This window comes from Pagrus pagrus (assembly GCF_965226575.1).
Source record: "Pagrus pagrus genome assembly, chromosome: 23".
Lineage (NCBI taxonomy): Eukaryota > Metazoa > Chordata > Actinopteri > Spariformes > Sparidae > Pagrus > Pagrus pagrus.
In genome coordinates this window covers 18,326,122-18,340,250 of record NC_140205.1, presented here as the reverse complement: position 1 = coordinate 18,340,250, position 14,129 = coordinate 18,326,122, and the positions used below count along the sequence as shown (strand labels likewise).

The following is a 14,129-nucleotide window of genomic DNA, read 5'->3' as shown; positions in this document are numbered from 1 at the left end:
GGTCTCCCCTTAAGTGAAAATTCTGAGCAGAACTTGTAATAGAAAATTTGTTTTACTTCGTAATTCAGTATTATTACATTGCAGAATGCCTAATTTATGGTATTTCTTCATAATTTTTCTGCCTTTCAAAGCATGCAACACCATGAAATTACTTTTGACATTATCAAAATATTTTGACCTCCAGTATTTAAATACATTTCATTGCAGATAAACCTACACTGTTACTTAAGTAAACGTTTGAATTTACATCTACTTTGAATGGAATGTTATTCTGTTTTGTAGTTTCGAATCAATACCTTTATTTTACCTTCATAATCCTGATTCTCCGATAAGGTCACTTCATGTTAATAATAATAATAATAATACCTCTAAAATGTCATTGAAAACATTTGATTTGTGCAGCACTTCAGAACTAAATATGAAGATCTGCGATGTGAACAATGGGGTGTGGAAAACAAGAAAAGATTTTCCGTGATGCTCCAATGTTTCTGCTTGAATGCATGTTTTTGTGTGGGTGGTTGACTGCGGAGAAGCCAAAGGTTGACTGAGGAGCAGGAATCTATCTGTGAATCCTGAAGCAGAGACACAGAGAAAGGATGAAAGTATGTTTATGTCCTCCCAGGTCATGCTTGATGTATGTTAACGACACACGCCTGTGTTCACTGAGCCGCTGTGCATGCCTCCGAATGCTCAGGCACCTCTTTGTTGTGCATGTGCCAGCTCAAAGCGTGTGTTTGTTTTATTTTCCATGTTGTCTGACATGTGGTTGACTGATAGCATTCAGAGTGCTGACAGGGCCAGGTGCGTGACTATCTAGCCCTGCCTCCCTGGGGGATGTGTTTAGACTCTGCGTGTGATCGTGTGTGTGGTTGTGTGTGTGTGTGTGCATGCTGGGAGGGTGGAAGGGTGTTTGACCCCTCTCTTATCTCCAGCACCCCGGCGTGTTTGTTTTCACAGCCACAACGCAACCTCGGTGCTGACGTCATGTGACCCAGGGCGGTATCTATCATATAAAACCACACACACATCGAGCCAGTGCAGGTTAAGAACGATCCACCCACTGCATGGAACAGATAATAAACACATGATGATATTGATTCCATAAGATGGAAATATCTGTTATTCCTACTGACTGAACTGTTATTAGACTTGTTTTGCTTTCCTACAGCAACCAAACCACAGAACCTTGACATGAAGATCACAATGTGTCATCAAACTCAAGCAGGAGGACTACATTTTAAGGGGTTACATATTTAAGCACAACACCTACAATTAGAAAAGTGAAGCTGTCAGTTACAGCACAGATGAGAGTATTATTTTGAAGGAGGACTGAGTGTGCCCGGTTCCACACAGTGCTGAATTATTGTGTCACAAGCTGCCTGTGGAGAGCAGCACTTAGCAAGTGTGGGTTAATAACACAATGCTGCTTTCAGCTGCAGCTCGCCGCGTGTGGAGATGGTTAGTACAGTCAACCTCCCAGCTTTCATCTCTGCCTCCTTGACCGCCACCTCCACCTCCACCTTCCGCCTCCCCTCAGCTGGAATGCGTTCTCTCTCCACCAGATATTTAGCGGTGGCTTTGCCGGAAACCTAGAATAGGGAGGATTTGCTGAGCAGCCTCCACAGGAATAGTCACAGGAGCTTAAATATGAGTGCGGTGCAATCTTTTTCATGTCTGTGCCAAAATAAGACGAAGGCATTTTAACAACAGGTTGTCTTTAGTTCTTGGGAAGTGGCCTTTGTCTATACAAATGAATATGGCTGCTTTAAGTTGGTCTTATGCTTGCTACACATTATCAGTGTTATGGGCCGCTTTACATCACCAACTTGAAAGTAAAGAAATTTAAAAACAACAAATTTAGCAAAGTCCATTTTTGAGTAATATAACCAAGAGAAGAAGAAGGCACAAGAAGGTAAACCCCCCAAGAATCCAGAGATATTATTGCCTGAATATCCCATATTATGATCGAAATACGTTGATATCCTTAGTGATACTCTCCAATTGTTCTGTACACCAATTGATATCTGCTGTCTGGAAATGTGAAATGATATTAAGTCTTATCTCATGATATGTGAGGAGGATATACAGTAGGTCATGTACAATGTCAGGAAATTGTATAGCTATGATCATCAAAAAATGGTCCATATTCTCCGGAGAATCTCAGATATAACCAATTGTAATATTTCTGGATTTTGGCCCTTGAGCATTTGGGTTCTTGAAACTTTTTGTTTTCATCACTTTTGGGACATCTCATTGGTTGTGCATTGAAAGATCACAAACAAACAAGGTCAAGTAAGCACCAAGGCAAAGTGTTACTTTGCAATGCCCAAGGAAGAGTTGCTCCAACTTTCTGCGATCTTTTCTCCTCACAGAAAAACAACAGCTAACACAAAGCAACCCAGCTGCTTGTTCACAAAGATAATTTGTCTTGAGTCCAGTCTTGAGCCCACCTTTTGGTCTCCTACTAATTTTAATTTGGGTCCATTGTTGGATAGGATTTATATTTTCTTGTTTAGCCCAGTATTTGTAACCTGTCGCGCCAGATGGTTTGTTATATAGAACCATCTGGGAAGGAGCCTGGAAACTGTTGGGAAAAAGGGCAGGCACTTTCAAAAAATACTTCAGGTGAGATGATTAGACAAGCCATCCGTCTATCCACCAATCAACCATCAACCAATCAGATCAACAGTAGGACAGCACTACCACCACTGGAGCCAGTTGGTAAATCAAACTCTTACTGAAGAGAGAAGAGAATGTTCTCTATCAAGAAAAGCCTTCAGTGATGTTCTTTCAATCAAATGTTCTCTCCAGCACTGGGTGTCGCACCTCAACAACACCTGTATCTGGTTACACCTGAAGCTTAGCTACCATAGTTCCTGAAAGGGCGCTGATTGGTTCAAGCACAGTGTTCAGCCACAAATCTCATATACCTAGCTTCCTTGCAAGACTCTTAGAATTAAACATGTATGCTTTGATTGGTCAGAATTTTACATATTAGTTAGCTGGAAATTGAAGGGATTGGTTGTGTTTCTGCAAATACATTTCATGTATATTGTCTGTTTGTTGTTTCAGCCTTGTCTCGATTATTGTAGAATTAATGTATAATTTCATTATTTTCTGTTCTTGGTTGCGACCAGTTGCCTAGACTCTGTTTCGTAATCAGACCGAAATCGAAACCAGACTCAACTAAGGTGGTCTTGACTACAGCTCTTCTTCTTCTGACAGTCACATATTTTGAAATATTGCGCAAAGATGTGAACAGAAGTTTAGCAATTCAGCATACAGTACGAACATTTAATCATCTTTTGTCAACATCTTCCTCCCATTGATATTCATTCCATTCTTCACCTCTCCCTGTCCTCTACACATTTCAACCATGACACATTTGGCTGTTACACTATTTTTAGAGAAGTGGTCGGCCGTGGTAGCCAAACATAAGGGTGCTGACCTGCCCAACTTGATTTGTGCGGATGGAAGTGAACCTGGAATCCTCTTTGCTGATGTTGACTTTGGAGGCTTTCACTGTTGTTAAATGAGAAACTTTCAGCGCAGTATTACACTGGTGGGCTTTTTTACCTGCACATAACATTCCCACTGTGTAATATTTGCAGTGTAAGGTGATTATCTCCAGAAACCAGCGAAAACGGGAGGAAGTCAGAGGTTTTCTAAAGACCTCTCTGAGGTTTGGTGTAAGCTTGTTTCGACTCAGCACCCACGGGATGGTACCTCATCAGAGACGGGTTTCCCGACAGTTCCAGACGGTCCTGGGAAGTTGGATGCCCGCCAAGTGTGCTCCAATCCGTGCAGCTCAGCAGGCAGCAGCAGTCAAAGTCGAAGTTGGACTTGCGCCATCCATTCACGTGGTATCCTGTTGTTTTAGGCTTGTCATGATAGCCCCTGGTGCATGATTGAAAACATGTTGGAGTAGCTGGTGCTATTCTGGGCCGGGGGAAGCAGCGTCCCTATTAAGGCAATTGACTGTCAAAGGAATTGAGGCTGTATGAAAGTGAGAAGAAGAGGAAGCAGCAGTGTGTAAAATAATCATGTCATACTTAACTGATTTCTACAGGAATGTTTTCATGTTGACATTTCACCTGTGCAAGTTACAAGAGTACATGGAGACTCTCAGTCCGATGGAGGGCAGTACACTTCAGGTGTTGTGATTTTTGCGGTTGGGTCACATTTGTGAGACGAGCCCTGTGTTTGGTTTTCCTCCCCTCCCCTGCTCTCTTTTATTGGCCGAAGCCGTGTTAAAAAGTTCCGGTTTGCCGTGACACTGTGATGTGCCCCTCTGATTCCAGCACATCTCCTCGCCTCTCTAAACTGAACCAGATGGAGGCTTTCCATAAAAAACTTTCACTCCCTTTTAAGTCTCACATAGAGAAGAGAGCCATTAGAAAAAAGAGTAGCAACATGTCATATTGTGTCAGCTTAATGCAGTCCAAATGCAGTACGGCTCATCTGTTTCTCACCAAGCAACAAAACATCTGATAGAACATATACACTGTAGATCCTAATGCTGCGTTCAGTTGTAGTCTTTGAAGAGATCCTCTCTCACAGATTTATATCTGGCCAGCATTTATTCTGCTGTCATTTGTGTAATACTGCAAGCTACACCCGTTTAATACACTGTAACACACAATTCTTGCTGGAACCAACTGAGAACAAAAAGATGTCAAATGGACAGAGTTATTTTGTTCATTTATTTATTTATTGCCGTGGATGTCATGTTTGTGTGAGATGTTGTCAGCCTCCTGCGGTCCACACCACTGATATACATTAGACACGGATGCAGCCTCTGTTTCTTGTTAAAGAGAAGAGGCCTGAAACAAGTCTTCTTCTAGCAGCTGCAGTTGTAGCTGTTCTCATGCTTCACTGTTGCCAATTTAGTTACTTTAGACAAGATCTTTTAACCACTATGAATAATATAATAACTTAAGATTACATTTTGAAGAAGCCATTATCCATTAAGGCAGGAATGAGTCAGTCTTGTGTCATTTAGATGAAGACGCATACAACCACACATAGCATTTATCATATTCCCATGAAGTCAAAATCTATGTTTGTATCACACGTCTTGCTCTATATTTCATCCATACATCAATCTCTGGCCCAACAATGGCAAAAAGGTGTTTTGTATGTATTCTAAATGGTGTATGAGAGTTTCTAATTTCCTGAAAAACGCTGAAATATTGATGACTTATCCTGCACTCGGGGGTGTAGACAATTTTTTGCGTCAGTGTGTATTCAGTGCAACCAATCAATATCTGCGACCAGTCATACTTGCAAATTATGAAGAGTGGTGCATAATATAATGACTTATTACTAAGCATTTAGTAAAACCTTTAAAGTGGCTGTGGCTAAGGAGACATAGCGAGTTTTCTTGGATTAGGGTTAAGCAGAGGTTCAGGGGTTCGATCCCTTATTTTTCCAGTCTGCATGTTGAAGTGTCCTTGGGCGGTGAATGGGTGAGCATCGAAATATATATATTTACAGTTGATGAAGCTATTTGTTTCAAATGTTTCAAGAGTGAGTGTGGCCAAGAATCTATCTGTGATAGAGACAGAATACGCTTCAATCTAAGGCAAAGAGCAGCTCCAACAACATGCTCAGCAGCAGAAACCAGTTGAGCAACTTGCAGTCTGGTTCCTGATTAAAAGTACAGAATTCTCACAAAGACAGTGCCAACCACTTCTATGTCTCCTTTTCTTATTTGAACCGTCAAATAGTCATATTTAGATTCCCTCATTATGTATAACTCTCAGGGCTTTTTCCCCTCTCACATTTTTACTATTTCTCTCATCAAAGGGAGGGGCAGCTCCAGATGTGAACGGAGAGACTGTGTCTATTTCTAGTGTTCAGTGTTAGCGTGAGGACAGCGAGAGGGAGAGGGACAGAGACAGAGAGCTGTTTTGACAGTTGTGTTGGAGAGCACTGAACACACACACACACGGAGGCACACACACACACACACACACACACACACACACACACTCATCCAGGTCTCAGTAATCACGGTTTTTGCCGAGTGGTGGTTATACCTTCCAAAAGGAGTTCACGCCCCCTTGAACTGTTTTGGCTGACTTTGTGGTACACTTCTGACAGAGAGGGAGAGAGAGAGAGGGTGAAGGAGAGAGAGAGGGGAGGGAAGGGGAGGGAGGAGTGTTGCTTGTGGGAGGAGAAGGAGGAGGGAGTGAGCAGGAGGAAGGAGAAGCTCTCTCAGTTTCTGTGAGTCCTGCTTGCTGTAGGCTACAGAATGAGCGCAGTTGCTTTCCTCTCAGTCTGAGAGGCAACTGCTTCTTTTTCTTTTTCTTTTTTTTTTTTTTTTTTAGTTTTGTCCTTCCTTTCCTGAGCCAGACATCAGTAGGAGTCGCTGCAGATTTCTCTTCCCTTTCCTCACGGCACTTTTTGGACCTCTCTCACACTCCTGTGTTGTTATTTCTGTGCCTGGGAAGTACCATGCCGGTGGTTGGCGTAGCCTCCAAGCTCAGGCAACCCTCGGCGGTGGGCACCAAGCCAGTGCATACCGCTCTCCCCATCCCCAGCGCAGTCAGGGCGGCCACCTCGCAGGGCTACATGGCCCGGCAGCAGGAGCTCAGGGCAGGTGAGGGCACCCCGGGGCTCTCCTGCCAGCTGTCAGTCAAGTCTGAGTACCAACAGGAGAGGACGGCTGAAGGGAAGTCCAGAGCGGAGACAGAGGAGAGCAAGATCTGCAAGGTCAGTGGAGATGGATAGTGCGTCTGTGTGTGTGCAGGCAGCGTAGTGACACTCCACAGGTGTCAGGGATGAAAGAGTCAGGCTCGCTCTCTGTCTCTCAGCGTCTGCCATACTCACTATCCCGATGTTGGTGTGAGCAGGTGTCTCTGAGAGAGAGCTCAAGCACACGGTGATGAGTCATGCTATAGTGGGATGATGTTGCTGTTTTTTTTGTCATCAACTAAGAGGGGAAACCAGATGAGTAATGGATCTCTGTCGGTGTATTACCTCATGCTGCTTCCCGTTCAGTCTGCGCATGATTAACTAATCAGTGTGTCTGTGGAAGCACAGGGGAGTGTTTTGATGTATTTAGTCAAGACTATTAAGACCTTTACCTGGGAAGTGAACCGTGCCTGCTCTTCTATAGAAGAAAGCTAATACAGGTGTAACGGGTGCTACCTGAGAAGCCCCAAAGATTAGGTCTGGACATGGTCTGAATACGCTCTTTTTCCCCCTGGTTGTCTCCCCTTTATTTCTCCTATGCAAGGTAATATTTCAGATGGATTACCTGCCCCTTCCTTCCCAGAGCATACTCCTAATACCCCCAACAGCAGCAAAATGTTGCAGATGCTTTAATATACGCATGGAGATCATAGTTAAGTGCTTCACCATACTGAACTCAGGCCGTGCCAAGTCCTTTCCTCTTTGCAGAAATTTGGCTCCGTTTCCAAGTCTGCAACAGAGCAGGCGGGGTCGGTCCGTCTTGAGGAGGAAGGAGTTTTCAAAACTCCCCGCCAAATACTTCAAGCAGCGCCTCAGCCCGTCCCACATCCCCGAACTGTCAGACTGAGCAAACTGAAACTTTCCTGTTTGGCCGGTTGATCTCACCTCCTCCCCTCCCTCTTTTCTACCGTTACAAGACTTCCTAACAGAGACAGAGAGAAAAAATTAAAAGACTCCCTGACCCTGATTCTTTTTCTGGCTTTTGATACTGAACAAAGCTGCTGATTTTCCTCGTGACCTAGAGGAAACGTGGGCAGGAGACATCAAAGCGCAGGTCAGCGCTCCCCTGCCTGTAAATCCTCCCGGCGTGTCCGTGACTTGAGTCCAAATCGGCTGCAGGGTGACTACGAGGAGGGGAGGCAGAGAGGGGGTTCATCATTAACCTGCTGCTGAACTAGCAACTTCAGCTTGACTTTCAGCTTGTTACTGAGAAATCTACTGCTTGGTCCATTAAAAGTGTCTCTTGGAGTTTTTTTTTTAATCTGAGTTTGAAGAAAATGAAGCTGAAGGCTGATTTGACTTGTGTCAGCATCCATCTCACATCGTATTCTGACCAGTAAGCCCTTCATGCAGGCTTCCCCACACCTTCCTCCCCAACTTGTTCTGTACCTCATTTATTTAGCCCTCCATTATCTTGTAGGGTGAGGGTTAGTGTTATTGTTATTATTATTATTATTATTTTTATTATTTCTTATTGTTGGTGGTTTGTAACATTTGAGCCTTGTTCTAGTGTTCCTTTGGATAATGAGTATGCTAATTTGCTTGAAATGCACAATCAGTGCGCCTGAAGTCCCCGTCCTTGGGAAGCTCATAGCGAGGCAGAACTCTCCTGCCTGCCCCAGCCTGTCGGTGTGGGTGAGGAATTGGTGGTATGGAGGGGGTAATTAGTCTGTCTAATTGTGTTGTGTAGTCCCTTAAGAGCTTTACTCTCGGGGCTTTCGGGGGAAGAAAGGGAGAGAAGGTGGAGTAAACGCTGTCATTACTCCCTCACATTAACCAACACTGCTTGTTTAGTTTATCAACCAGGATCAAGTGTAGGATTGTGTGTGTGTGTGCAGGGGCATGCTTGTTTATGCACATGCAAACCCCCTTTGTATACCATGGTGCTGGCATGTGTTGGCTTGTTGTCCTGAGGTTAAGCATATCCTAACCTGGAGGGTGTTCACCAGTGTTGGAGCTATATTTCTTAATTTTAAGATTTCAGGTGGTTGGTTGTGGTGGAGAATCCCACCAGTCTGATTAATAAAGAGGTTAATAGAAAGAGTATTTGAGCAATGACATTTAAAATGAAGTCTGTGTTATTTTATTGTGGCTGTCGTGCAGAACAACATGCAGTCAGCATATCGGTGAAATAACTCCTAGATCACTGAATGTAGAAGCAGCCAGAACTGCAAGAATCAGCATCACAGTATTCTGACAATATCCCTGTGCCTGCAGAATGATCATGACACAAGTGCAAGAAAAATAAATAAGAGGGTTAAGTGCTAAGCAGAGAGGAAGAAGGGATTTGTTTGTTCTTTGGTGTTTGCAGAAGACAGCAGGCCTGATGTTGTTTTGAGCGAAGCCAACGAGGAAGTCCAAGCGAATGTTAAGACAAGCAGCTGAAACAAATTCGATCTGCAGCTCAGCCTGACAGCCCAGGCCCTCCACTGTGTTTGGATTGAGAGGTTTCACATGTAACAGATGTAGCCCTGCCTTACCGAATGACTGCTGCGCTCGTGCTCCATCTGCAAGACGAAAGAAAGTGATGCAGGGTGCTATTGAGCCGTCTAATGGTGTGTGAAGGGCACAATTAAGCTGCCCGGACGAGGTTAATTTTGGACACCATTCAGAATCAGTCGCGGCTAATCTCAGCCGTATTAATACGGTCTGTATTTATTGTGTGATGGATAATCCCTCCCGGATCTACAGGACTGCACAATAGACTGCGCCTAGTTTCATGCAAGTGTCCACAAGTTGTGTCTGCATTTTTCTGTCTGTGCACAGGTGTTTGTTACCTTGACCTGACTTCTGAACACGACGCATGGCTGCCAAGTTTTTGAACATTGTGTGATTTGGCAGCCATATATGAAGCATGGCCATCGGTGCATTGCATTGATTCTTGACTACCTTTAGTTAATGTGACAAGTTAAACTTTAAGCTAACCATCAGTGTGAGGGATTTAACTACTTGTACATGTTCTGCAGCTCTCAAGTGACAACACATGTATAGTTAGAATTATTGCGCAAGGTAATCTTATTGTGTGTTCTGCCAATTTGGTAACATGAAATCAAGATCCTGCAAATTATAATACTTCTCTAAAGCTGACATTGCTGTTCATTCATTTCAAATTTAGAGTGATACAGGGCTGTCAAATGTGACATTGGAATAGGCTTGATTGAATTAAAAAGGAACTGTTGGGTCTTGGCGGAGGTATACACTCTGCTGAGTTCTATTCCAGTTTAGGTTGTGTCTGCCTGTGTGTCTAAGTTCCTCAGCTAACAGTACAACATTCCTGTTGCAAAGCTCTCACAGCCATCTACAGGTGGACAGTTTCTATTGGTAGTGTTGGGCAACTCATGATTTGGGGGCTGTCAAAGACTCCCATTTCCCCTCCACGATGGAGACGAGAACAAGGAGAGACATTTGCTTTTCCTGTTGTACACACCACTGACAGTTCACATCAGTCACTGCCTCTGGTGCTGCAGGATGACGGGCTGGAATGAAGAGCTTATCTGAGTTGACTGGGCTTTAATGAAGTGTCAGTGCCACCACCACTGATAGAGAATTATCTTGTGCATCAGGAGTTTTGGCAGCTGTCCAAATCAGACAGCCCGGGAACTGATTTAATGGACAATTTGGAGTTCTTTTTGAGGTGGAAATGAAGATTGCATCGCACTTTTTTTTGTTAACTCTACAGTATGACAGAGGGACAAATGATGTTGATTGGATTCATCTTTATTCATCCTTGAAAAATGGTGTGGGATTTATCTAAAGTTGGTCGATTCACTCCTGAATGCTTCCCGGAGAATACTGTCTTAATGGCTCTGTGATTTGAATTGAAAGCGATTTCTGCCAGTAGAGTGGCTAGCTTATTGGTTGCCTTCCTTCCTCACTCTCCGATGTATAACCTGGTGTTTCCCTGAAAGATATAGCAGCTGGAGGGGGTAAAGGGGTTGTGATGACATTCATAAGTGACCAATGAATTGTTACCATGAATAAAATTAACAAAATATAAAACAAACATCTAGTTGTTTTTAGACATTTCAATGCAGAAATTTTACATATTACATCTGTAACCAACCTAACCTGTGTTGCAGTTCGATGATGAACTAGCTCCTATAGTCTCAAGGCCTTTATGGTCTAGACTATAAGAATACAACCAATTACTGAGTCTAGCTCCCTTGTATGATGAAGAAAACACCAATTAGTGTCACCACAGAAGTCCCTGTTTTTATTGCACACTTATTCACTCCATCCCCAGAGAACAATGTTTGGGAAAGTCAAGTTGTGCCTTTCTTTTACAGGTCTCATAATAAGTCTTTACAACTGCATGGCCTTCAGTTAGGTACTATAAGTAATTGGATGCAGGTTGAATGCACACGTTTTGTATTTACAATACCACAAGTACCTATTACAGACCAATTCTAAAGCTATCTTTCTCTGCTGTCAGTCAACTGTGGCATGCCCTCCCTTGTGTCAACAGAATAGGGTCAGACTGGATACGCTGAATGTTTCTTTATCTCAGAAATGCAGCTCATTGTATACACCAGCCGCGACCGTTGCGGGCTGCTATTTCTGCAAGCCTCTGATGTCAGTGAAATGTCATCCTGGAATGTTGCTCCTCAAGAAAAAGTACACAAGTGTTTGCCGGAAGTACAGACGAGTGCCAGACACACTCACCCACTTAGAGAACAAAAAACATCCTGTTGGTTCTCTCTCTCTCTCTATCTCTCTCTCGGTGTGTGTGTGTGTGTGTGTGTGTGTGTGTACGCTCAGGACTGTGGAGAATAATCAGGGTCTGTTGTTGTATATTTTTCTTGTTTGGTGCATCTCCTGCTCTGGCTTGCTCGAGGCAACAACATGGGTGGGTTCAAAGAAGGAAAGTGAGGTGGAGTGCCTCAGGGGATAATGTCGGGGTCCAGTGAGTTTGAGTGAGTGAGTAGAATGTAAACAAAGCTCTGCTTCCCCATTTCTCTTCCTCTGGGTGGGCCTGACACTGTCTGCTCCTCTTGTCCTCTGTCTCTCTTCTTTCTGTTACTGCTCTCACACATTTTCTTCACTTCTTCTGTCCATGTCTACGTGTTGAGGTCTTCAAACATCATCTGCTGCTTTTGCATGCACACAATATTTGAATTACAGCGAACACTCCATAAAGCAATCAAGCAATTTACAGGCTTTAGAGTGATATCTCCACAGTAATCCCGACACATCTTCATAACTAAATGTCTTAATCAGCAACATATGTAGCGGACCTCACTGTTTGGTTAGGTTTAGGCACTAAAACTACTTGGTTAGGTTTAGGAAGACATCATGGTTTGGGTTAAAATAAGTATGTTAGTTACGTAACTTACTGTATGTTAAGTATGTAGGTTCCATTTCTGCAATGGTTTCATATTGGACACAAACAGCGGTGTCCTTGGTGAAAGTCCTCTGCTTGTTTTACCCAAACATCCACCCCAGGCACCTCCCTATACTTCACCTGACTTCCTCCTTTGCTCCTGTAATAATTACTACGGCCAGTAGAGGTCAGCTCTCAACAAGCAACTCAAATACATGTTGTATTAAGCTGCTTGTGAGGCCGACCTATATTGTCATTTTTCTGACAAGGACGAGCTAGTAATCCAGATAATGTGTTATATTACTATGACAAAATTTAAATTAAATGACAAAAATAAGCATACATACTTAAACTTGCATGACATGATGAAATTATCCTTATAAAGTTGGATGAAGCCTTTAATATTTGGAGTTCAAATGCATTGAATTTGCATTTTTATGTTAAACTAAACAGACTGCTTTCATATATTCATATGCATGAGAAAGAAATAGCACTTAGCGCGACCATTAGTGTCACTTCTAATGAACATTTATATTTATCAGCTCCATTACAGTTACTTTTGCATCTGTTATGACCTAACATTTGGAGTGATTTAAAAGAGGATTATGAAAAGGAAACTTGTGGAATATTAGATCATTTGTCTACAAGTCATCTAAACCATAATTCACCACAATTCTCGCAGTGATGCATTTATGGTTTTGTCCGGCGCATCAGTGGTCAAAGCGTGCTCTCTCTGTCTTCCTGGCTCCCACTCAGCTCTCGCTCTTCCCCCGTCGACTGGCTGTGACACTGCTGAAACAACAGAGAGAACGCAGGGAGCGAGAGGGGCCAACTTGTTCCAGCAGAGGGAGGCGGGTGGGGATGGATCGGATGGGTTTTAGGGGGGTGTCTGAACGTGTCTGAGTCATGGGTGGTCTGGCTTGACGTGTGCCGGACTCCATATCTGGAAGAGAAGTTGTCGTCGTGAGGGAGGTGTTAACGCTAACAAGCAGGAATAGCGGCGCTGCTATATCTGCACTTCTTCCATTCAAAGAAGGTCAGGAGGTGATCTTTAAGACATACTGTGATGAGAATGGAGCGGCTGTTCAGTTCTCATTGATCCTAAATTGCATTCTTGAAAAGGGAACCACAACTTTTTTAACTTCAGTATAGAATGTCATGAGAGTTGCATGAAAATTGCCTTGGTTGAAACCACTTTCATAACAAAAAAAATGCAGGCCAAGTTTGTTCTTGCAGTTTTCATCATAATGTCCATGTTCTTGCTGCTGCTCCGCAGTAGTTTGTCCTTTGCAAATTTAGTGGTATTTTTAGTATGAAGGTCAACAGTCTGTGGTCTGCTCAACCAATCAGAAATAATGTGTTAACAGGGGAGTCCACCTCAGCTCACTCGGCCTCATCCAAGTTGGAAACATGGCAGTGACTTCTGGTCTAACACATGATTTTGAACCATAAGATTATCAAATTAAACCGAGAAATGTAAAAAATCAGATGAGGTTAACATATGTTGCAGCTGAATAACTACCACTAATGGCATCCACTCACATTTCTTGCATCAGTCTGTCCACTTCTGCAACATTTCCCCCCTACTCTGCTGAGATTCCTTAATGACCCCTGGGTCGAAATTGGGCAAATATCTGAGACAATATTATGCTTTCCAGCGCTCGTTCTCCCTCCTTCCTCCTGTGCTTTCTGTCTCACACACAGTATTTCATTGCCTTTCGTGCCGCGGGGAGTCTGCTGTCGGCCGCGGTGTTTAAATCTTGGAGTGAGAACACACAGAGCGGGCCGGTGTTTACAGTACAGCCACACCGGTTAAAAATACCCTCCCCTGGAAGTACAGTCGCAGTGTTCGCTTGAAAAACACCAAGAAGAATAAGAGTCAGTGCAAAACAGGTCCAAGTACATGAGTGCAGTGATATGTCTTCATGAAGAACTCCATCCATCTAGACTCGTCAGAGGAATAAATTAGAAAAATTGCCACTTTTTAAATGGGAGTTTCTTCATATCCCATTTTAACCTCACATTGCCCTTGAATTGAATATGAAGCTACACATTTAGAGCTGTTAGATCTTCAGTGCCTTGCTCGCAGACACATAGGCAGGCTGGACAT

At 43.3% G+C, this 14,129-nt stretch overlaps 1 protein-coding gene across 9 annotated transcripts in view; it reads left to right on the top strand.

The window, feature by feature from the left end:
• The first annotated feature begins 6,455 nt into the window (after positions 1-6,455).
• nav3 (neuron navigator 3) overlaps positions 6,456-14,129 on the top strand; it is a 207,273-nt gene continuing 199,599 nt past the window's right edge. For all 9 annotated transcript variants that reach the window (XM_084346084.1, XM_084346083.1, XM_084346086.1 and 6 more), the window contains exon 1: positions 6,456-6,717. In XM_084346084.1, coding sequence (XP_084202210.1) covers positions 6,460-6,717 — 258 coding nt within the window. In that variant the 5' untranslated portion in view covers positions 6,456-6,459. The remainder of the gene's footprint in view (positions 6,718-14,129) is intronic.